The sequence below is a fragment of the Protomyctophum bolini genome, assembly GCF_963924005.1.
Source record: "Protomyctophum bolini genome assembly, chromosome: 2".
Taxonomy (NCBI): Eukaryota; Metazoa; Chordata; class Actinopteri; order Myctophiformes; family Myctophidae; genus Protomyctophum; species Protomyctophum bolini.
The window spans coordinates 16,754,542-16,779,609 of record NC_137863.1 but is presented as its reverse complement, the minus strand read 5'-3'; the positions used below and the strand labels follow the sequence as shown (position 1 = coordinate 16,779,609).

General features: G+C 42.5%; 2 protein-coding genes across 3 annotated transcripts in view; both read left to right on the top strand.

Moving 5' to 3' along the window:
* The window catches only part of LOC308335192 (protein kinase C delta type-like), a 40,550-nt gene extending 34,495 nt beyond the window's left edge, over positions 1 to 6,055 (top strand). The window contains exons 15-18 of one of the 2 annotated variants that reach the window (XM_080792204.1): positions 138 to 276; positions 3,179 to 3,367; positions 4,149 to 4,277; positions 4,651 to 6,055. In XM_080792204.1, the coding sequence (XP_080648330.1) occupies positions 138 to 276; positions 3,179 to 3,367; positions 4,149 to 4,277; positions 4,651 to 4,809 (616 nt within the window). In that variant the 3' untranslated portion in view covers positions 4,810 to 6,055. The remainder of the gene's footprint in view (positions 1 to 137; positions 277 to 3,178; positions 3,368 to 4,148; positions 4,278 to 4,650) is intronic. The other variant, XM_080792203.1, reaches the window with a different exon arrangement.
* A 7,912-nt stretch (positions 6,056 to 13,967) lies between these two features.
* rassf5 (Ras association domain family member 5) overlaps positions 13,968 to 25,068 on the top strand; it is a 46,985-nt gene continuing 35,884 nt past the window's right edge. Inside the window, exon 1 of the mRNA XM_080784538.1 lies at positions 13,968 to 15,189. Coding sequence (XP_080640664.1) covers positions 14,244 to 15,189 — 946 coding nt within the window. The 5' untranslated portion in view covers positions 13,968 to 14,243. The remainder of the gene's footprint in view (positions 15,190 to 25,068) is intronic.

The window sequence follows — 25,068 nt, the reverse complement described above, 5'->3', positions numbered from 1 at the left end:
ATAAACCGATGCCACCTTGGTCTCAGAATTCGGGAGGTGTATAGTTCCATATATGTATACAGCATTCAGAGATTGTGGAATAGTTGTCTGACGAGACTAGTGGACAGTGGTTGACCTGTTCTGTTGTCTTCCCTCAGGGATCTGAAGCTGGACAACGTGATGCTGGACAAGGACGGACACATCAAGATAGCAGACTTTGGCATGTGCAAGGAGAACATGTTTGGAGAGAACAAAGCCACCACCTTCTGTGGCACTCCAGATTACATCGCACCAGAGGTCAGAATTAAAAGGATCTTTTCACTTTCAAACGTGTTTGGAGTCATTTTAACTTTTGTGAGCAGCCCAGGCAGTTTTTAAGTTGCTTGATTCAGTATTTAGATACCGGTATTTACTTGCGCAAGCAGAGCGCGCAAGTAATCGTTTCGCTTGGTCTCTTCGAAGTGAAGACAAGTTTTCTTCAACGGTAAATCTGTGCCTGGTTTGCTGGGACTAGTTACAACATTACGTCATCCTTGAGAGAGTACATGGTGTGTATATGACGTAATGTTGTAACTTGTAACTTGTAACTACATACTCTGTATGTAGTTACTTGCGCAAGCAGAGCGCGCAAGTAATCGTTTCGCTTGGTCTCTTCGAAGTGAAGACAAGTTTTCTTCAACGGTAAATCTGTGCCTGGTTTGCTGGGACTAGTTACAACATTACGTCATCCTTGAGAGAGTACATGGTGTGTATATGACGTAATGTTGTAACTTGTAACTTGTAACTTGTAACTACATACTCTGTATGTAGTTGTAACTAGAACAACTACATACAGTCTGTGCCTGGTTTGCTGGGACTAGTTACAAGTTACAAGTTACAACATTACGTCATATACACACCATGTACTCTCTCAAGGATGACGTAATGTTGTAACTAGTCCCAGCAAACCAGGCACAGATTTACCGTTGAAGAAAACTTGTCTTCACTTTTTGGAACCAAGTAACCACAGTATACTGCTAATCAAATTACAACTACATACTCTGTATGTAGTTGTAACTAGAACAACTACATACAGTCTGTGCCTGGTTTGCTGGGACTAGTTACAAGTTACAAGTTACAACATTACGTCATATACACACCATGTACTCTCTCAAGGATGACGTAATGTTGTAACTAGTCCCAGCAAACCAGGCACAGATTTACCGTTGAAGAAAACTTGTCTTCACTTTTTGGAACCAAGTAACCACAGTATACTGCTAATCAAATTACAACTACATACTCTGTATGTAGTTGTAACTAGAACAACTACATACAGTCTGTGCCTGGTTTGCTGGGACTAGTTACAGGTTACAAGTTACAACATTACGTCATATACACACCATGTACTCTCTCAAGGATGACGTAATGTTGTAACTAGTCCCAGCAAACCAGGCACAGATTTACCGTTGAAGAAAACTTGTCTTCACTTTTTGGAACCAAGTAACCACAGTATACTGCTAATCAAATTACAACTACATACTCTGTATGTAGTTGTAACTAGAACAACTACATACAGTCTGTGCCTGGTTTGCTGGGACTAGTTACAAGTTACAAGTTACAACATTACGTCATATACACACCATGTACTCTCTCAAGGATGACGTAATGTTGTAACTAGTCCCAGCAAACCAGGCACAGATTTACCGTTGAAGAAAACTTGTCTTCACTTTTTGGAACCAAGTAACCACAGTATACTGCTAATCAAATTACAACTACATACTCTGTATGTAGTTGTAACTAGAACAACTACATACAGTCTGTGCCTGGTTTGCTGGGACTAGTTACAAGTTACAAGTTACAACATTACGTCATATACACACCATGTACTCTGGTCCCAGTTCACAACGATGACGTAATGTTGTAACTGGTCCCAGCAAACCAGGCACAAACCTACGATTGAAAAAAACTTGGCTTCACTTTTTGGAACCAAGTAACCACAGTATACTGCTAATCAAATTACAACTACATACTCTGTATGTAGTTGTAATGTGATTTGTAATTTGTAAATCTGTGCCTGGTCTGCTGGGACCAGACTACACAGATGACCATATCTCTTACGTCATCACTGAGAGCTAGTCATACATATACACACCGTGTACTCTGGTCCCAGCTCTCAGTTATGTTTGCTATAAAAGAAGATATTGCCATTGAAATAATTCAAAAAGAAATCGAGATATTAGAAAAAGTAGAACACGTATGTATACATGTAAAAAATAAAGATCTATATATCATTCTTATGTACAGAAACTACAGATCACCTAAAACAAACCTTACGGAATTAAACACATTTCTCAAGAAAATGGTAAAGTATCTATCATCTCCGACTTCCACAATTATGATAATAGGAGATTTCAATGAAGACCATTATACTGAAAAAGATATAAATATAAAGACCTTCATGTCAAGATTAGGCTTTAAACTATTAAATACAAATCCAACTACAGATTTCGGAAGTATTTTAGATCATGTATATTTCAACAAATTTGAAAGTATTATTACAGAAATTGAAGTTAGAGACACATATTACTCTGATCATGATTTAGTATTAATATCACTATAGTACAAAAATAAATTACAAAAATGAAATACATTTAAAACAATTGACAATTAACAATAAGTAATAAAATAATTATACTGTATAATATATTTTAATTCAGTTTATATACCTTTTTTTATCAATGATTCATTTTTCTGTAAAAAAGTAGTTAGGTAGCAAATAGTTACACGTAATGATTATACATTTCAAACGTTCCTTCACAGAGATACTGAGATGTGATACTTTCCAGCGGTCGAAAGTACTTGCGCGCTCTGCTTGCGCACTAGTAGGCCATTTATGGCCTACTAGTGTGCAACAAGCAAGTATGCACTCGGCAGAGTGCAGTTCTAGTTGATATTAATTTTATCAGGCGCACTCCCATTCTATACAAACCTGTTTTAACTTCAAACTTAATTTTAACCATAACTCATTTTTGGTTCTGGTGACTGATATTATCTAATAGCACGAGGGTGCCATGTTTTTTCAATAATTAGTTTTATCCATATTTTATACTTTGGCAGTTTGCAAACTTGTTACTAAAACTAGAGTAAAACAAAAACATTTCAGGCACTTCATGAAATGGAATTGTATCCAAAAGACTAAATGAAAATGAACCCTCGTCAGATCCTGCTGGGACAGAAGTACACCTTCTCGGTGGACTGGTGGTCTTTCGGCGTGCTGGTGTACGAGATGCTGATTGGCCAGTCGCCGTTCCAGGGCGACGACGAGGACGAGCTGTTTGAGTCCATCAGGATGGACGTCCCTCACTACCCCCGCTGGATCGCCAAGGAGTGCAAGGACCTGCTGGAGAAGGTACCGTACCGGACAACAACACGTGTTTTCTCTCACACAAAGCATCTGTGTCATTTTAGATTGCAAACAAAATTGCAGATATACAAGCTCATAGCGCAACACTTCGTGCTGCGCTATCTGCAGGTAGATCTGCTAAGAAAATGTATGCAAATCTTTGAATATATATTTTTTAAGCAAATATATTTAACTCAAATCTTTCCTTCTGGGGGTAATTGTAACAAAATATTTTGAGATGGGGAGTCGGCAGGCTGTTTTTCAGAAAACTCTTTAGAAGACACTCGAGAGCATTTAGAAGGCATTCGGTCTTAATGGCTTACCAAGCAGCGATATGGACAAATTCAAACATCACCATAATAAAGCTCTATTTTGTGACGTCATGATAATTTAATGTTTGTCCTTTCTTGTTTTACTCTCTGGAACTACACCTCCAGGAAGCCGAGAACGGAAGCTGTCATATCTGTTCATAATTTCCGTTCACGGAAGTGTATTTTAAAATATATTTACATTTAATTTTAGAATTCTAAATTCTAATGTGCTTTGAATATTATTTATATTAAGACAAATGTCTGCGACTTTAAAGATAATAAAACGGAAGCGGGGACGAGTCTGCTTTATACTCTGATCGTTTTCAGAGCTTCCGTTGCTCCCGACTGTATGACTGAAGCGTTTCAAAATGGTGGGAGGTAATAGTCTGACTCGTGAGAATACTCTCTTGTACTGTAAACCTCTTTGAACATACACATTTATTTATATGTCTTTCTTCCCTCTGTCCTGGCATCAGCTGTTTGAGCGAGACCCTAGTCGCAGGCTAGGCGTGGTGGGGAACATCCGTGCACACTCCTTTTTCAAGACAATCAACTGGATCGCCCTGGAGAAGAGGGAAGTGGACCCCCCCTTCAAGCCCAAAGTGGTATGTGTTTTTTCCTTGAGTAGTGTTTTTCAAAGTGAGCAAAATGACTATGAGTTAATATAGCATCACACGTTGGCTATTGAAAAATAGCAGATCTACAGCCTCACACACTGCAAGCTTGTACTGTACAGTGTACATCTGCTTATATATTTTTAACATATTTTTTAAATATGTTTTAAAATATCGGTCCGTTTGGGGACACCAGACACCAGATCTTGAGCCTTGATGTCAAATTTTCCAAACTCATTTTGTCACTTGAATCACTGAATTGAATCAATGAATAATTGAATAATTTAATTGAATGATTGAATTTAATGACTGAATTGAATGATTTACTTGAATGACTGAATTTAATTGTATCACTGAATTGCAGAAAGCACCAAACGACTGCAGCAACTTCGACCGTGAGTTCCTGAGTGAAAAGCCGCGTCTCTCTCACGCCGACAAGAACCTCATCGACTCCATGGACCAGACAGCGTTCGCCGGCTTCTCCTTTATCAACGCCACACTGGAACGCTCGCTGGAAAAATGAAGAGCCAAAAATAGACATCCCGCCCCCGCCCCGCCCATGGGACCATGGTTGTACTATGTACCGCGGCATTACCCCAAAAATGGCCTCCTCCTCCTCCTCCTCTCTGCCCTCTGGTTTGGGTTCAATCGTAAGGTGGAAAGATATGACTTAATTTCTATCAATTACACACTCCACGAAGCCTTTCTTTTTGTTTTTGTCACATTCCTTTGGTCATCAAGGCTTCATGGGCTGTGTAATTGATAGAAAATGTTGGATGAACTATTCCTTTAACTACTTAAACCCCAGTATTCGCATTGCGAGGGAAGCTTTCGCAGAAAATAGCAGATCGACAAGCTCACAACGCAAGGCGTTAAAACAGATTTTGACGCTATATTAACTTTATTTTGCTAGGGATCCCCTGGAACCCCCTCAAGGGTCCCAATACCAACACCTGCTGTAAATGGAGCCTGCTGAGTCAAAAAATATCCTTTTAAAAAGAAGGATCATATTTAGTATAGATTTCTATAAATGTCCAAAATATGGAAATATTTGTCCTGACAGCAACGATATATTAGCAGAGCAAGTAGTCTTGTTTTTGGGAGGGGGTGCAGGGGAGGTCACTGGTGCCAATACAACCAATGCACTGTTTATTTTCAATACAGTTATTCTGAAATACATCAGCCTTATCGGAGCTGTGGTGGTGGCATGTGGTACTACACCTATATACTGTATGTATATTATTTAATTTTAAGTGGAACGCACAGTCAAATCCTCCTGCGTTCGTTTAACTCAAAAGTGTAAAAATGAATGGCACCAAAAAATGTGGTTCCAAACTCTTGAGTTACAGAACCCTTAAGGCCAGGGTCCATTTATGTACAATTTCAGAGTTAGACGAACCCTTCAGGATTTCACAGTGTAGGGAGTGGTACTTAAATGTAAAGATAGATGCAGAATACTGTAGGGATAATGAAGTATTTGTTACTTGAATGTAGGTATTTTAACATGAAAATAATAATGCTGTATATTATGGAAATTAATGTATATTATTGCCCTGAACTGCGAGTAATGGATGTACTTTTTTTTTTAACTCATGTTTTACATGTGATCATAAATAATTAAATACATTTGATCTGTAAATTGTTGTCCGTGTGAGAACAACTAGGATGTGAGTCGCTGTCATTGAGCTGCATTCAATTAACAATTAGCCTTCTGCATTCAATGGTGGACAAAGCATAATATAATGGCCACTGTGGGACGAGATCAGGTGACAAGCATTGTTTTTTGTTTTTTTTTAACACTTGAAGTGAGTATTTGTGGTGTTGGGCTGAACACTTGCTCATCCAGCGTTTCATTCATTCTGAAACCTCTCTTTGATTAGACGTGTTTCGGAGTTTATCTTTCATGCTGTCTCTCCCCTCCCAGGATCGACCTGTCGTCCCATGTGAAGAATAATCGTATGAAGTGTTTGTTCAGAGAGGATTGTGTCCAGAGAATGGAGATACAGGGATCTTCTGGCCACAGCAAAGACGGGGAACAGCCATGTCAGAGAGGTCAACTCTTGAAACCCATTTAACCACATTAATCATGGCTTCCCTATTCTGTTACAAGTCTCCAGACATTCATAATCCACAGTCTTTATGAGCTTGTAGGTTGGCTAGTTTTGTTATTTGTCGCACAACGATGTGTATGGTTTTTTTTATGAAGGTCCCTTCACAAAATGATTTTGAGCATTTGCCTGAAACGGACTTGTAACAGATCATGATTTGAAAACAACCTGTCAATTTTCTCTGAGTTCTATGAGGTCACAGACATGATGAGGTCATGGTCTGTTACTCCCAGCCCCATCATAGGTTTTGTCATCGGCCAGACTCAGAGAGTTTGTCCTGCTCTATGAATAGATCTATGTTCCAGTCGCTTCTGATTCTGAAGCTCCTGGATCCCTGCGGTGTGTACAGGCTACATAGCGATAGCACATGTTACTGCCAACATGTAATATGCAACATGCAAAGTATCAAGAGAGAGCGTGTGCTTCGCATGTACGAGGTCCTGGGTTCAACCCCCAGCATTTCCAGTCTTTAGAAATAACTAGACCTGTGCCTACTTTGGAACGATGCAAGTTGGGAACCTATGCAATACCTGTTGTCATAGCTCCTGTGTCCCATGTGGAGATCTCGGTATCTGTATGTCTGCCTGTGTCTGAAGAGTGCAAACTGACTGGGCTGGTTAAGATAAGTAATCAAATGGCAGGTGTACAGACACACACTCACACAGAGACGTGGTGCATTTATTGTAAATATAGGTATATTTAGAACAAGGGCTCTGTTGTCTGAGCAATAGTGTGACTGTAAAGCAAAACAGTCTTACTGTAAATTGTATTGCTATCCTACACCGGTTTTCATCTTCGGCAACTTTGGCATTAAAAGGTCAGAACAAAGTGTCGTTAAGCAATTGATTGCAGATGTTATGGTTCAGATCCCAAGGAACTTTTAGCAGAGATGCCAAAGGTCTTTCAGCAGAGGGCGCCATACTACAACTGGAACAAAACAAAAAAATTGTAAGCATTTAATTGTGTGTGTCATTACCGGTACCACACTTGGAATTTGTTTCCTTAAATATCCCTCAGTCAGAAACCTCCCTGTGCTCATTGCACAAGAGCGGTTTAGAATGCAGAATACATGCTGTACCTTTGTAGAAGTTTCATTGTCTCATCAAGGGCAACATACAGATTTACTGTTATAAATAGATGCACAAGCAAGCACATTAAGCCGGTGGGCCTGTTGACCTCCACACAGCAGGAAGCATCCACAGGGTACACAGTATGCTATTGCTATTTAATCATCTATGAAGACTGGAGATGCTGGGGATTGAACCCAGGACCTCATACATGCAAAGCATACGCGCTCTACCACTGAAATACATCCCCTACAGATAAAGTGCTTTAGAAAACATAATTTATTATTTAGATATTGAAGTGAAAAAGGAAAAGATATATCATGTATATCTGCTCTTGAAGAAACAAACACAGCTAGTGCAAGCTCATCAGAACATTAAAGGTTAAATCCTTGAGAGTTGGAGAATGTCTAGAGGCCACAGTAAAATAAGTGTTTTCCCAGGCTTGTACCAGACAATTAACCCACAATTTACCACCTGTACCCCCTCAACACGTGCTAAACTAAATCATTTTAGCTTGTGGCCTTTTTTTAAATAAAATGTGAAGTTCTATATAGAGACATAGTGTACTGCCAGTGCCAGTGCATGGTGTGAAGTAACTATAAGTTTGTACATTTACTCAAGTACTGTACTTAAGCAGGGATTCTGTCATGGCTCAGTGGTATGTTTGTTCCCCGTGGGATTACAGGGTTCGGATGCTGGTGAGAACACAAAAGTTAAGGTATTGCAACAAACTGCAATACAAAACTTTCACCATCTCTAACATTATGCATAAACACTACTGTTTGTAAATGTAACCATCGGTAATGTAATACCCAAGCATAATTATAACTCAAACATTTTAGTATAAAATGTAGGCCTAACCTACCAGGAATTGAACCTAGGTTTATTTGTTTTGTGACTGTTATTGTATTGATGTTATTCCAGACTGTTGTTTATGTTGCTGTTGCAACACAAGACCAAACAGACACTTCAGAATGTACTGTAGTCCTAGCAGCCATAGCTGAATTTTAGTGAACCAGGACTATTCCGGTCCTGGAAGTCCCAGGTATGATTCCAGCTATTAGCAACGTGTCGAAGTGTCTCTGTGGTCTCCTAGGCTAGTTTAGTATTTATATAATACTAAACTATATGCCTGTATTCATCATATACAGGTATAGTTTCAGTAAGGTACAAACAGCTCCCCTCTGTGGCCGAGCTGAATATCTGTCTAACTGAAATATTTCTATTTCTATGTCCTGTTATTTGGGATCCAGTCCTTCCACACACCGTGACCACCAGAGGGCAACAACACACACATACATGAGTACAGGCTGGCTGGCAAAGCCTGTCCATGATGTCTTTCCTGACTGAAACACCCACACATGGAATCTGTTATCTGTTTGACACTCTCTGAGCTATAGGGGTGCAGAGTTCAATGGTGCCCCTACCTCCCGAACGCAAGGTCGCACAGGCCTATGACATTGGACCTGGGTGCTGCAAGTGCATCACTTCTAATGGGCTCTTATCAGCGCAACATTGAAGGCCGTAGTGGCCTGAAAATCTAGTAGGCTATTGTGAAAATAGCCGATCTACAAGCTCATATCTAGAGCGAAGCGCTGTGAGCTTGTATAGATCGACTATTTTCCTGTCCTTGGCATGAAAAGGTTTGAGAACTATACCGATGTTATGTAATGTAGAAGGCATTTGTAGAATTGGCCTCAGGTCTCACACACCCTCTTGGCACCTCTGAAAGAAGGCAAAGGCAATTATCCATGCAGCAAACGTGGCCGATACACAACACCCATGAAGCGTTTTTGACTTCAAACATCATAGGTCTGCTAAACGCTATTCTGTGAGGTGCATCATTACATGCAATTCTAAGAATGTTGTTTGCATTTAAATGATTAAGATGCCCCTGTGATGAGGTCCATGTTGGTATAAACCACATGTAGTCTAAAACAGAGGATTAGCGAACATAAAAAGTTCTCATTACGGCTCTCTCACTCTCACGCCATTCTTCACCTCGTTTCCAGGCGTTGAACAAGTAACTGCCAAGAACTTTCTCTTTCACACATTGAGACCAGTAGCCTAGTTCTCAATCTTTTTCGTGCCAAGGGCCCTCAAATTGAAATATATATTTGGCCGCAGACCACATCTGAAAATGTTTTGTGCAAGGGACTCCCAGAAGAGAAGATTTGTGTGAAAGATTATTCAAAATGGCAAATCTACAAGCTCTCAACATGGCGTGAAGTGACCCGTTGTGAACTTGTAGATCTGCTATTTTCACTAGTTTTGGTCCCGGACAAACTTCTAATTTCTCTTTTGGGTCTTGGACTAAACGGTTTGGGAACCCTTGTTGTACACTCAATATGAATACAGCTGACAACAAAACAGTGGTTTAGATTTGATCAGACATTCTCAGCACAACTATGTATGTATGTCAACACAAGTTCATGACTCACAAAGTCAAGGCCTGACCTGATGTTCTTTCTACCACCAAGAGAGATATATCTAATCCAACACAATGGGAACGTACCCTGTCGGACTCTGCTCGGGTTGCAGACCTCTATGCACAGTACAGCATGTAATAATAACAATGAGAGCATTGATTTATTGATGTTCAAAAAGGCTGTATCTTTTTGTTTTGAAAGCACCACCTCATATTGGCCGCACAGTAAAATCCTCAGTATCAATTAAACTCTGAAGCATAGAGTTAAGCTCTGAAGTGTGTAGAAATGGAACCAAATGGACCCAGGCCATTTGTACTCTCTTTGGAGTTAAATACTGTACATGTAATACATTTGACGTGTTACATTGTGTTTACCTTGCTTACTGTAAATCGCTCTGGATTCAGAGCATCTGCCAAATGCCTAAATTGTAATTGTAAACACTGAGGATTTTACTGTGTACCACTGAGTACTGTGTACCACTGAGTACTGTGTACCACTGTGTACCACTGCCACTCCCTTGGAACAGCTCATGGACCGGTGTCGTTGCAAGACCACAGGGTCTCGTATCTCCGTACAATGTTGTTATAAACAGCTGAAGATAGGAAATTAAAATTGAATCACAAATGTAGAGATACGATAAGGAAGTGGACCGGAGGAAGTGCTGTGAGAGCCCCAGGAGAGAGAGAGACAGAGAGACAAAGAGACAGAGAGAGAGAGAGAGTTAAGGCCCTGCAGCAGCTCAATACAAACCTCATTAATGCCTTTAGTGTTATTGTATTTCTAATGGAATGCCACGGTGATGGACTATTATGGTAACCTAGAATGAATCCTCAGCAGCAACGCTTTTTCGTTGCTTCAACTCTGCCTGTTCCTTCAGAAGAACTTTTAATCATAAATCCACAAGATTGATATTGACTCTGTCTTGCTGAATAGGTTACTTTGTGTGTATGCTGTATCTGAGCCCGTGTGTGTGTGCTGTATCTGTGATGTTTGCATCTCAGTGCTTTCTTGATTAAATTACTGAGGCTGCTCGTAGTGCATTCAGTGCTGGAGTACACCAATTCTTTTAGCTCAATAAAAATAGCAAATACAACAATGTAGAATGCATAAAAATGGGAAGCTTTTGGTATATGCTACCAAAGCTGTCAAATATTGTAGTGGAATAAAATGTACTATATTTAATTGATTGATTGATTGAATACTTTATTGACAGTTTTCTAGAAAACAGGTCCTGCACCTGTGACCTGTCTGCAATTTGCAACTGGACGGTCCAGTTGAAAATTGCAGACAGGTCACACATGCTCTCCTTTATGGCGGTTTTGTATTGAAAGAGCCAGGACTAGAGATGGACTCACACTTTTTGATGTCTGTTGTTGGTAGGGCATTGCACACAAGTAGAACTTGTAGTAGAAAAATAAGTAGAACCACTTCAAATTTGTATTTGAGTTAATGTATTTAATTACTTTCTACCACTTATACTTATGTGTATTATATTGCTTTTAAATTGACTTCTAATTTCCACAGCAGGAAACAGTATAGAAATAAGGGAGGCTCACAACTCACTTTTTTGCTAAACATATTATTTCTCCAACCACGTTTTCAGCCACGTCTGATTCTCCAGGTTAAATGTTTTAGCCAAATTGTGAACCTTCCATTTTTTTACATTCTCAGAACACCATACCAACGCCTTTTCTTTCTGACATGCTCTGTAATATACCTGTGTGTGTGTGTGTGTGTGTGTGTGTGTGTGTGTGTGTGTGTGTGTGTGTGTGTGTGTGTGTGTGTGTGTGTGTGTGTGTGTGTGTGTGTGTGTGTGTGTGTGTGTGTGTGTGTGTGTGTGTGTGTGTGTGTGTGTGTGTGTTTGGGTTCATCTTATCAGTGGAAAAACCCACCAGGGAAACACACCACTCTCACCACAGCCCCTTAATTCTCACAATCACAACACTGGAAAGTCAGTTCAGTCCATTGACATGTTTCTAGTTTCTACACTTTTAATATCCCCCAATGTCTATTATGTGTCATGAAGTGTATTGTTAGTGTGGGTTTTTGGTTTATGCATATGTAGGCCTACAAACAACATGAAACCAATAGCAATTCTATTCTAGGGCAAACAATTGGCAAAAACAGCAGATATACAAACTCACAACGGCAACTTGTAGATCTGCTATTTTCAGCAAGAGAGATATTTGGTGTACAGGTGAAAAGGCAGGGGCTCTAGACTAGTCACTACTAGACTATAGACCCCTGTGGGACTCCGGTCAACATTATTTACAGTTGTTCAGGAATACAGATCGTAATGAGCTGAAGCGAAATCTGATACAATACCATACAATCAAATGGCAACAGTTGTACATGGTCTCTGTGTGCAGTGTGCACTGTCATTCAATGTGTAGGCTATAGTCCAGAAACAGTAGCATTTCACTCTGACAAGAGTGGGCTTGTGAAAGGACTCTAAAAAAGAAAACTGGAAACAAGAAAGAAACTGAAAGTTCTGTTGAGTTGACCTCCGGGGGGATTTTCTGTGGTTCAGTGTTCTTTTTTAATGGGAAAATGTAATAACTTTCCCACTGTTACAAGTTAAATAGACAAACAACCATGATGATGTTTTCACGTGTAAAACGGGAACACTCATAGCCGGTCATGTTCATTTTTCTTTTTTTTTGTTGCACCACTCAAAAATGTAATTAATAAAATTTAGTTTTGTCCAATCTGTATAATTAATACAATAACATATTATACAATTGGGGTTGTATTTTGTCTCCCTGTTCTTCTATTGTATCGACCTTTAGATTGTGTTATATGGGTCATGTGTGTCTCACACATACAGGATCTGACTTGATGGTCAAGATTCAATTTATCCCCTTAGCAAGCAGGCAGGCTCTATGCATTAGCTCAATGGTAAAAATGTCAGCACTTATGCAGGAAACTGGGTTCAAATCCAGGGTAGAAGAGGGAAGTTACAGAGTGCTGCTTTAATATTTTAATGACATATTAGTAGCAGTTAATTTGAAGCTGATTAAACACTGTGACCATCAGTCAGTGAAATCACATGTGAGTGATGAATATTTAATGCTGAAGCCAATGTTTCACCACATTGTTTAAAGATTACTCTATTACACTGTGTGTAATAGAGTAGAAGTAGTATTGAGTAGTACATTGAGTCTAACTCTTCCTAGCCCCCTAATTCTCAGGATCGTTTGTTTATTGTCGCCTCTGGTTTATGTCGTCAAGTGTTCTGATGGTCAGAAGTAACTACGCTGTAAGTTTACTCACACTGAATGCACAGTGCACCTATTTTGAGGTAGACTACAGCTACTTCCAAGTTCCAATTGAGTAGGCTATTTTTTTTGTATCCATTATACTATAGTTATTTGACAGCTTTAGTTTCTATAGTTGTAGATTTAGATTACCAGTAAGACGTCTGAGGGCAAGAGACACCACCGCCTGGGTGACAGCAGACTGCTGGGTGAGCGCTGGTGCTTTGGCATGGGGGGGTAAGATCTTAATTTTCAGGCCTGTTGAGAACTCGCCGGCTGCTGGGCGCGGCTGCACTAATAACTTTAGAGTTTAAATGGACAGGTATCAGTCAAAAGGGAGACATCGAAGAGGATGGATGCAGGAGAAGGATCAACATATGGAATGTACGTCATTACAGGTCAGCTCCATATGGAGATCAATGGGTTTGAGGTTTAGTCCTATATGGGCTTAATATTGATGACATCAGGGATCTCCATCCCTGATGATGTCACATGATGTCACGTGCTCCATCCCAGATGATCATGTCACGTGATGTCACGTGCTCCATCCCTGATGATGTCACATGATGACCAAGACACTGACGGGAAATGCACGATTCCATAGTTAACAATTAATACAAAACATACATTACTATTTCTACACTGACTGCAGAATTTAGCTAGCTAGAATCTAGCTCTTAGTTTAATAATACATATAAAGTACATCTTCAGGTGTGTTGCCAATTTCATCCAATCAGGAGAGTTCCCTTGTTAATCCTGTATGTATGTAACATTGAGTTCATATGAGTTCAAATCTGCATTTTGGGCGCCGCGCGACACTGTCTTAATGGCGAAGTACAACTCCTCCAAGTGTGCGCTGTCGCTTTAAGAGAACGCGCCCTTGGCATTTAAACGCTGTCTCATTGATCCTCTGCGTCACTAGTCTAGGACTAGGAGCACTCCTACTACACATGCTGGACTGGAGTGGAGTTTACAGTCAAAGCACGGACTAGTACAGAGTCAGACATAACACACGCACACACACATTAACAGTAACACACAACACACATAGGCTACTATTACTAACACACACATATTCTAAGGGGAAGGGCACACAATGGCGTCTGTGAGTGTGGTGGGTCCTGCGGGTCCAGGTCCACATGAACACCGGGCTGGGTCCGAACCGCCACCGCTGCTGTTCTTCAAAGTGACGGCGAGCGGCGGCGTTAGGAAGAAACCTTCCACCCGGGAGAAGATGATGTTCAGGAAGAACGAGTGTGAGCCGAGAACAACCACCACCACCACCACCACCACGGAGCAGCTACCAGGAGGAGCTCCTGCTCCACAGAGGAACAACCAGAATAACCCGCGGCTTGCTGCTGCTGGTGGTGGTACGTCTCCTCCCGGGAGAGGAGCGAGAGACGCCGCGGTGACAGGAGGAGGGATGCCCGGTGGCAGCTCCACCACCACCACCGGGACGGACGGGCGCGGGGCTCTGTATCTGCCCGCTCATGCGCCACGTAGCCCGGCTAGCCAGGGCGCGGAGGACCGCTGCGGGACCACCGCGGGAGTCTCGGACTGCAACAGCAACTGCGTCGACTGCTGTGACTCCAACCTGAACGCAGCGGGAGGAGGAGGAGGTCGAGAGACGAGGAAGACTTCTTCTTCTTCACCCAAGGGGACATTAGTGGCCAATGTCATGCCAAGTGCGTCGGGTGCCAACAATGGACACGATAATAGAGCGCAGCGGGAAGCCACCGCCGTCGCACCGAGCGGGAGGCAGCAGCACGCCGCGTCAACTCCTCAGCCTAACGGCCAGCGGGGTGGCAGCGGTGCCAGGCTCACGCAAGGCAGGACGGGGGTGGTCCGGTACGCGCGGACCGAGCGGCCCCGCCTGGAGGCCTGGTCCATATTCCCCCTGCTGCAGAACGGCGAGCCCGACCCGCGCGTGCGCGCCGAGAGCGGCGAGGGACACCGGTTCGAGCCCAAGCTGCCCGTGGCGCAGGAGGACTGGTGCGACGTGTGCAGCCGCCAGATCCCCGCACGGGCGCTCAAGTGTCGAAGTAAGTGTACTTTCTTGGATATCATAGTAGTGTTGTATAGTATAGCCTATTGCTGCACTGGTTCCTGGTTCTCTCAACGTGAGGTTCCGGACCGGGGAGGGACCAAGCCAGTGGTCCAAATTGGCCCCTGTTATTAAAGGGAATTTGGTTCCATTTGTCCACTCTCAAGAGTTAAATGAACGCTAAGCATTTTACAGTGTGTAGGTCTGAAGGTCACATTAGAAATTGGTATCAAACAGGACTCTGTGATGTGTGGTCTAATGCATGATCAAAAATGAGGGTCCTTTTAACCAATGAGTTACTCTGCTCAGTGCTCATCCATATAGTTGAGCGGAGTTCCTCAGGGCTCTATTATAGGCTACTATAGTGTTTTTTCTGTTATTGTGATTAAAGCTTTTGCAGAAAACAGCAGATCCGCAAGCTCACAGCGCATGCGTCGTATATTCTCTGCGAAAGCTTTCCCCACAATAAGGATGCCATGGGGTTGAAGTGGTTAAAGATGCTGAGACTCCTTTCCCCTTCTCTAAAGGGGTGATCAGGGTAATTACAGCTCTGCTGATGATGACAGACAGAGAGGAGTCATCATCTTACACAGTGATGATGATGATGACAGTTACTTGTTGTTCTCCTAGAACTAGTCCTTGTTCTTGGTGCAAAATCTTTCTGCCTGTTTGTTATGCTGTGTGTAGTTCAGTTCAGTTTCATTCCTTCTTTGTTTGTTTTCTCCTTTGTTCGAAATGTCCCAGGGGTGTACTGTACATACTGTACATGTTTTTCAACATAATGGCCCAAGAGTGTGTGTGTGTGTGTGTGTGTGTGTGTGTGTGTGTGTGTGTGTGTGTGTGTGTGTGTGTGTGTGTGTGTGTGTGTGTGTGTGTGTGTGTGTGTGTGTGTGTGTGTGTGTGTGCGCGTGTGTGTGCATGCTTAAAGTGGAGCAGTTGGTTAGAACAGTTAATAAAATGTATTAATAAAATGTGTTAATACAGCATCGCAAAAATTTAATTACTTTATCCATTTATACCGTGGCTATGAAATTATTCAAAAATAACAGATGTACAGAAAGCTCAAAGCGTGGCACGAAGCAGCACGCTGCAAGATATCAAAAATGTTCACTTTATTTCCCTTTTAAATGCACCATTTATTTCCCTGGCACAAAACCCTTTTCAGATGGTTGGGGGTCTGGCTGCTGCAAAGAAAAACATATGAATTTGGACCGGGGGTCCTTGACATGAAAATGTTTTAGAACCACTGGGTTTAAAGCGTGACATTCACTGGGCTCCAGTGGTGATGGAGCCAAACGCTTCCCATGGAAACCACATTATCTGTCCCTGCCAGCATCATCACCTCCCAGAGAGCCTCGCTAGACTGTCACAGTGATTTGCAGCCATACAGTCCTGTGAAACACACAGATAGTTTAGTGGTGCTCTGTGTATACTGTGTAAAGGACAGATTTATAATACAAAAACCTCCTATATCCATCTTTTATTAACGTTTTGTGTTTCTTCGTAAATTAACGCCCTGCCCCTACTTGTATCATACAGTGTCACGCAAAAGCATCAACACTCAACAGTAGCACATCCGCGACCGCAAGGCAAGATCGAAATGTGGCCCGAAGTGATGTATTTTGAGCTTGTAGATCTGCTGCTTTTGCTATATTTGAATTTGAATCCTGAAAAGTAACAGTTTTGGACCTTATGAGGTTTCCACCCGACAGAGACGATAGAACTTAAACCCTAAGTAACAGCTTGGCCTCAGCCCATATCTGAAAGAGAAACATCTGCTGTCATGTGTTTAAAGTACTGCTTCTCAAAGTGGGGTCCGTGTTACCCTCAGAGATCCCTGAGAGGGTTCTAAGCGGTCCCCAGCAGAATGAGGGACCGTTTAAAAACACTGTCTTTGACTCTTCAAATAGGTACAGACCGTTCTGGTCCTTCACATGGAAGTGTTTGAGAACAGCTGATTCCAAAGTGTTCCAAACTGTGCAAGGTGTAAGACATGGTGCACCAATTACTCTGGGGATTGGTTTGTTTCTAAAATACTTTGTGTATACAGTAACAACAAGGCAAAAATGGGGCACTGCATAAAGTAATTCTATGCAATATTGTAATGTATACAGTAGCTGATGCAGTATCGACTGTATGTCTTTGTGTTGTGTTCTGTCCACGTGTTCACGCATCTCACACACACACAACCATTGAGAGAGCTGCCGACATGGTGATAAGATACTCCCATGATCATCTGCATTGTTATGTTGTGGGTTGTGTGGAGAATATGTTGGACCGACCCGGTTGACTGTGTCAATGTGTGTTTGTTCTGGCTAAGATGCACAGACACTTCCCTTAGTGCTGCTGGAAACATTGAGCTCAGCCCTGCTGTGTGTGTGTGTGTGTGTGTGTGTGTGTGTGTGTGTGTGTGTGTGTGTGTGTGTGTGTGTGTGTGTGTGTGTGTGTGTGTGTGTGTGTGTGTGTGTGTGTGTGTGTGTGTGTGTGTGTGTGTGTGTGTGTGTCTTTGTTTGCGCCTGTGCTTCTGTTCTTATGTGTCTCCATGCGTGCTGTGCATATGCACAATCCTGTGTGTGAGAGAGAGAGCGAGAGGAAGAAAGAGAGTGAATGCTGAGCTGGCAGCGTGTCAGCAGAGCTCTGTCATGGGGAGGCTCTGCCACTGCAGAACACTGCATGATGATAAAAAAAAACGAAGGAAGGGAGGCATGGAAAGAAAAGAAAGGACGAGATGTGAAGAACATCAGCATACAAAGAAGATCAGTAACATTATAGCAGACAAAGAAGACCAGGAAGAGAGAGAGAGACTGGTGGTGGAGGAAATGGAAAGAGAGAGGAAGAATTATTATAAGTGGCTATATGACACAGCACCAGGAAATACATTTTACATTTCACGAAGCTGTTTACGCCTATATTTTGGCTGTAAAGGAATTTTCCAAACTTCCCACGTTTAGTAGTCTGATTCAGTAATCTATTTCTGTCTGTGAATTTTGCGAAGGGGCGCAGATTTACATGGGACCAAAGCTTGCGGTATGCCATTAGAATTCCTTATTCTACTAATGTTGGTGTTAACAGCTTAGTGAATCGGGCCCTATAGAGCGTAAGCATGATAGAAACGAGGGAGGGAGAGAGAGAGAGACTGCATCGCAGGGACATCTAATTTAATGTGCTATCAGCAGAAACTCAGCTGTGTGAGAAAAGTGATTAATGGAGTGTACTGCACACATGCATGCCATGTTCACACGCCAACACACAAATATACGCATACAAAGCACTTTTTTTTAACCAGTCACGTTTTCCCTCAGGACCCTCGCCTCTACAGAAGGTTATGGAGGTCGAGTTGGCCTTGCTCTGTGTGGAAGGAGGAATACCGTACTCGAGAGCAGTGGTCGTTCTCTCGGCCTCCAGGGGTCCTTGGAGGGGGGGGGTCCCACTCCCCAGCTACATGATTGATAGTTAGTTAGTAACCAAATGGACCCTTACAGGTCTTTAGTGTGTACGCATTAGGATTACATAGTAGATTCGAGTCCCAGGGGTCAGGGGTCGAAATTAAGGCTTGTCCCACTTGTCATCTTCAAGGACATGCAAGTATATTAAAAATGTACTTATCCGGCTCAGCGGTGCAGGCACCTTGGCCGGTAGTCCGAGTCTGGTGGGTTCGACTCCCGATCCCGACGGCCTTTACTGCATGTCACCCACCCATCGCTCTCCCCAATTTCCTGTCAGCCTATACTGTCTGTCCCTCTATAAAAATCAAAATAAAGTACCGTCGGACAAGGTGAATTCTGAATTCTTGAATTCTCTGTGAGATAAACAATATGATTTTTTTGGGGGGGGTTGTGTGGCCTGAAAAGTTTGAGAAACCACTATACTACAATCCAGTCCTTTTATGTTGGAAAGCATTAGTAGTGTGTGGCGTACAGTTGGGCCACCACAAGAGAAGGAGGTAATAAGGAGCGTTCTCTGAGTCTCAGGGTATTTTGGGTTTGGGGCACAACAACCAAAGCTGCTCAAATAGAAACGGAGCCGGGGTTCACGGATCATAGCTGAAATAACACATCATTCAGGACACACACACACACACACACACACACACACACACACACACACACACACACACACACACACACACACACGCACGCTTCTTAAACTTCCTGCAGTTCAACTACACCCTGCAAATGACAGGGAGTGTGAGACGTAGGCTTTGCAACCCCCCCCCCCCCCCCCCCCCACACACACACACGTACACACACACACCACCCTGCAGTTCTCTGTCTTTCTCTTGTTCTATCCCTCCCTCTCTCCTCCCGTCTGTAATTCATCACCATCGGCGGTGTCTTTGCATCCACGCTGCCAGCATTGTTGGATATAGGATAGCCTGTGCTATAGAAAGAACCTCGTCCCCCGGGAGGGACCGTGGTTGCAGGGTAGCGTTGTGATGTGGCGCCGAGCCTCCACAGTGGAATCTCTCGCTCCAGCCAAGACGCTTGCCGTAACTCTCCTAAACAAGTCTCATTTAAGGCATCATTGAACGACCGTGTCAGTCAGTCTGTGATTTACTTGATTCCCCACTGAAAGAAACGCTTTTCAGTTGGAGATGTTGGTATTTCGTTGGATCGTTCGTTTTGCTTCAACTTCAAGTATATAGAGGGTATGCACATGCATAAAGTGAATGGCAGATCGAGTGGCAAAGTGAGTTTAACATTGTTTAACGTTTAATGCAATCAGATAGGACTTTTCTGTTTGGATGTATGGGCTGTCAAGGCCAGAATGAAAGCATTCTTTTTTTGCCACTCAGTAGGCGTACCTGCATAACTTCCTGGTTTGATGATGATCACGTGCATACCCTTGTCACTTCTCAAGTTTACAGGTGAGACGGAGCGGGTGAAATTATTTTCTGTACAAGCTCCCAGCGATTAATCTAGTCATTAGAATGGAGAAGAAACAAAGGAAAAAGTTAAATAGGAGGTGGTGCATCGTGCATGCTCAAAATAAATACAAATCTTGCGCCAAGAGACATCACTCAGCATCAGATATCAAACATTTAAGTGTATAGTACACAGTACAGTAAGTATACATACAGTAAGTGTCAAGTGCCAGTGCAACGATGGCGTGCTATTTATGTGCAATTACAATTTAGGCATTTAGCAGACGCTCTTATCCAGAGAGACAACACGTGCAAGATCAGAATAAGCAGAGTAAGAATGAACTCTAAACCAGTGGTTCTCAAATGTTTTCATGTCAAGGACCCCTAAATCGACATGTATTAGCCTGCAAAGATATATGAAAAGATATGCCAGGGACCCCCATAAGAGAATCATTTTATTACGGTTCTAACAGGGATTCTCAACCATTTTCATTTCAAGCACCCCCAGTTTGAATTGCATTGGGCTACGGACCCATTTAAAGGCATTTCTATCTCTGGGACCCCAATTTATTTTGTAAAATCAATGTTAATTTAACTCTGAGAGTGTACAAACAATTAACCTATACAGTAGCATCTGTCTAAACAACATGCTATCTAAGTAAATGTAATATTTCTGGTCTATAAAAAAAGAGTGAGTCATCTAGAGTGATGTCTTAGGCTATAGGGGGTGAGGCAGAAAATTGGCATTGAGTCTGCAGTTTTGAATTCATTGCTATGCAATGGGGGAATGTATTCGACAGTGTGCGAGCCAGAAGAGGTCTGTAGCATTATCCAGGGTGTCCAGGCTGTTTTGTGGAAGACCCCTGGCCTGTATTAGCAGATATAAGACCGCGAGAAGGGTTGTAAAGGTTGGATCGTGTCTTGAAGGCATGTCAGTGCCATGCCTTTGAGCACATGTTCTCTTCCCACGGGGGAAGACGAGGTTGTATGACAGAGACGTGCTGTACTCTGAACCATTCAGATACAATATATGCACTGTATGTCCGTACATACTGTACGTGTACTGTACGTGAAGCCTGAGGGCATACTGTCTACTGTAAGTGTGACAGACCAGATCTACCTCTACCGTGCAGCTCTCTCTCTCTGTTATTAATGGTCTGTTAGAGCCACAATTATCCATTATTTTCTATCGATTTCTTGTATATGTTACAGTATACAAGTGAGAAACCAGTAAAAGGGAGAACAATGGAACCCCCCGATCCATTGTTCTCACTTTTACTGTTTCTCCGCGCCCATTTTTCCGGTACCAGAGGCCGTGGCCGGGCCGGGGCCGGACCCCCCCAAGGGAGACAAAATTCCCCCTCGTCCCCTGGCCACCGCGGCTAAACGGGTCATCAGGGGCTGGGGTGGTAATTGGCGGCTGTCGGTGGCCCGTCTCCCGTTCACCTCATTTTATTTTCCATTCGGGGCTGCCCCTTCCCGTTCGGCACGCCAAACTCCTATTTTACTTTGTATTACAATGGCGTTGTGCAAAACAGAAAGAATAGATCTGCCATTGTCTGTATTATTATAATTATTTTAAATAATTAGTTTAATTAGAAATGTCTTTCTTACCCAAATTGATTGTTTTATTAAAATAGATGTATTAATATCGATTACTTTGATTAACTTTTGCACTTCCCATTCACCAGTTAATAACTGGAAGGGAGAGAGAGAGGGAGGGAGGGAGGGAGGGAGAGAGGGCGAGAGGGAGGGAGGGAGGGAGGGAGGGAGGGAGGGAGGGAGCCTCCTAATCCCAGCCGCGCGCGCGTCTCCTCCTGCCACAGGATTACGTTCTATAGGGTTGGCGTGGTGGTGGGTGGGATTACAGACTGGAAAGCATATAGAGTCAGACGTCAGATTAATATTTAATTAAATCTGTCAGAGAATCACGCTGTCTAGGAACCACTATGCAGAGACACTTGTGAGTCGCAGCAAAGCCTCTCCGTTTTATTGAGTGATCAAATCAAAGCTTATCACATGCTGTTTGCTGTATGTAATGTACTGTATGGGACATTATTATAGCAGAGAAAATGTGATTATGGATGAGAAGAGACTATGCAGCCGAACAGAAAAACATGATTAACAAAGGTCACAGCAGCTCTGAGGAATATTTATTATCTATATTAAAGAGTTCTGTCTGTCTGTGTACTTTGATGTTATATACTCGTCTTGTATATTGTTGGGCGCTGTTGGGAAGAAACCTTGCATCTCTGCCTTTTTAGTTTTTCCATACATTTATTTCATAAAATTATATTGATAATTTTATATATCATTGTGGCAGAAATAGCCACTAAAACTTCTTAAAAGAGTTTGTTTGCCTATAAAGACATGCCCAAAACAGGGACACGCCACGTTTAAAGTGGTTGAGTGCATCTGTAACCAATGAAAAGTATTAACAAGAGCTTGTGACTAAATATTAACTACACTGGAGCCATTGGAATACGTCTTCTCTTTTTCCTATTTCCTGTAAAGTTAACCGTTTTGGGTTTCAGTCCCAACAGTGACAATATCTCTGTCTCTATCAGGTGGAAACCTCACCTCATATGTCCAACCTTCAGGATTCAAATAAAAAAACAGCATCTTGTGGATCTGCTACTTTAGATACTTTCGTGTGACGCTGTAGTATGATCAAGTAGGGCGTTAATTTACCCAAAAAAAAACTGAGATGAACACTCCGGAGGTCAGGAGAATGGCGTACATTTTGCAAACATTCAGCACAGCAGCAGTGCTGATGACCTCTGTATTGACTCAGCAAGATTAAACAAAGACAAACAATGAGTTGTTGAGAGACATCTGTTATTACTGCGTCGTGTAGGAGCTCTCTGTCTTTCTCTCTCTGTCTTTTTCTGTCTGTCTCTCTCTGTCTCTGTCTTTTCTGTCTCCCTCTGTCCCCCCTCCTTTCTGTCTCTGTCTGTGTCTCTCTCGCTGTCACTCGCTGTCTGACAGCTTCTCTCTCTGTCTCCCCCCCTCTTTTTCTCTGTCTCTCTCTGTCTCTCCCCCCTCTGTCTGTATGTCTCTCTCTGTGTCTCTTTCGCTGTCACTTTCTGTCTGACAGTCTCTCTCTCTCTCTCTGTCCCCCTCTGTCTCTCATGGGTACACACAGATGTGGGGTCGTGTGCTGGTCACTGCAGTCACTGGAGAAAACAGAGAGAAACTCACTGCACGCATGCACACAAGTACACACGCACACACACACACACACACACACACACACACACACACACACACACACACACAGTTAAACTCAGCCATGCCCTAAAGGCATTCCTCTAGAATGTTATTACTCTTTGAACCCATGGTGTCCTTCATATGTACACCAATTTATTCTACTCCCCACACACACACACACACACACACACACACACACACACACACACACACACACACACACACACACACCTCCTCCTCTGTCCATATACAGTACAGGCCTTGTCCTTGTCCTGCAGTAGGAATCTCCTCAGTCAGCAGCAGTTCCACAGACCTTCTCAAAGCTCCATTCACATGGTCTGCCGTGGAGGGAGTACAACCGTGTTAAATGATTCAAAACCTCTCCTGAATTCTCATTCATAATTTTGAGTATGAATGAGTATAGTACAGTTTTAACTATTAGACTGACTCACACCAACCGCTGGAGCGAGATCGCTGCAGAATGTCTCGTGCACACTGTCGTGTCAGGAGGCCAAAGAAGTGCTTGCATGGCATGGATGGTTGTCGCCTATGGTTTTATTTGTGAGGGGCACTATAGCCCCTCCAATGCATGGCTTTTGGTAATATGGCAGTAATGTTTGTTGGTTTTTAGAGCAATGGAATGGCAGGCAAGTCTATTTTAATGTTTGTTTAGGGCAGCAGTTAAACAAACATTGACAACGTGAGTCGTCACATTGTGGCCGATATAAATACAGTGGGTGCCCCTCACTTCACACAAGTGTGATTTATTTAACTTTAATCATGTCTATTGGGGGCTGGGAATGGGCTGAAACATACAGCCCACATTTAGACAGTACCTTATATAATCCTGGGGCGCCCACGCCCACACACACACACACACACACACCCATCCATCCAGCTGATGGCTGCTCAGATGGTCTTCGGGGGAGAGTCTTAATTGCTCAGGGACACTTTGACACACATAGACTGGGGCAAGCCAGGAGGCCAAAACGTGACCGTCTGATTTCCAGACTACCAAACTAGGGCTGTTATACGATTACAAATTTAAGTTGACGATTAATTGTCACACAAATAATTGTGATTAACGATCTAATTGAGGTTTTTGTATTGAACATTGGAACGTTACAATTTGTATTTCTGTTTGCCAAATTGGACAGGGCAGATATGACACATAAATATACAAACAAATCACTGACACATTCCAAAAATCTTTCCAAAAAATGTACAAAATAGTGGAAATAGTTTTGATTTATTGATTGAATCGTTTATTAGACATATTAAAACCCACGCACCCCGTTTATCCGGCTGCCTTTGTCCGCCTTCTCCTACCAAACCACACCGTTTGCCCACATCTCACGGTCACCATGCACAACACCACTGGCATGCCTGTCCAGATGTAACGCACTACTTTGCATCCATGCAACTGTCATAATTACTGCACAGTTTGCATTTGCATGAAAAACCATGTTATTGCGCAACATTTCACAGTGATGCAAATGACATCACATTATACGCCACACCCCATTCCACTGTGTGCGCGCACATCAATACACAATCAATACATAGGCTTGTTTCCATTTAGGCCCTGGCCTATGCAATACATAGTCGTGACAACTATAGATCAACTATTTCTGCTATTTTTTTTTTTAATGTTTGAAAATGTATGGACTTTTTCCAACGTGGAAACGATTGACGATTATGCAAAAACAGTTTTGATTATCTCAAATAATTGCGATTAGGCGATTATGTAATAATTGTGACAGGCCTACTACCAACTAAGCCCAAAGTGTTCGATAACACCAG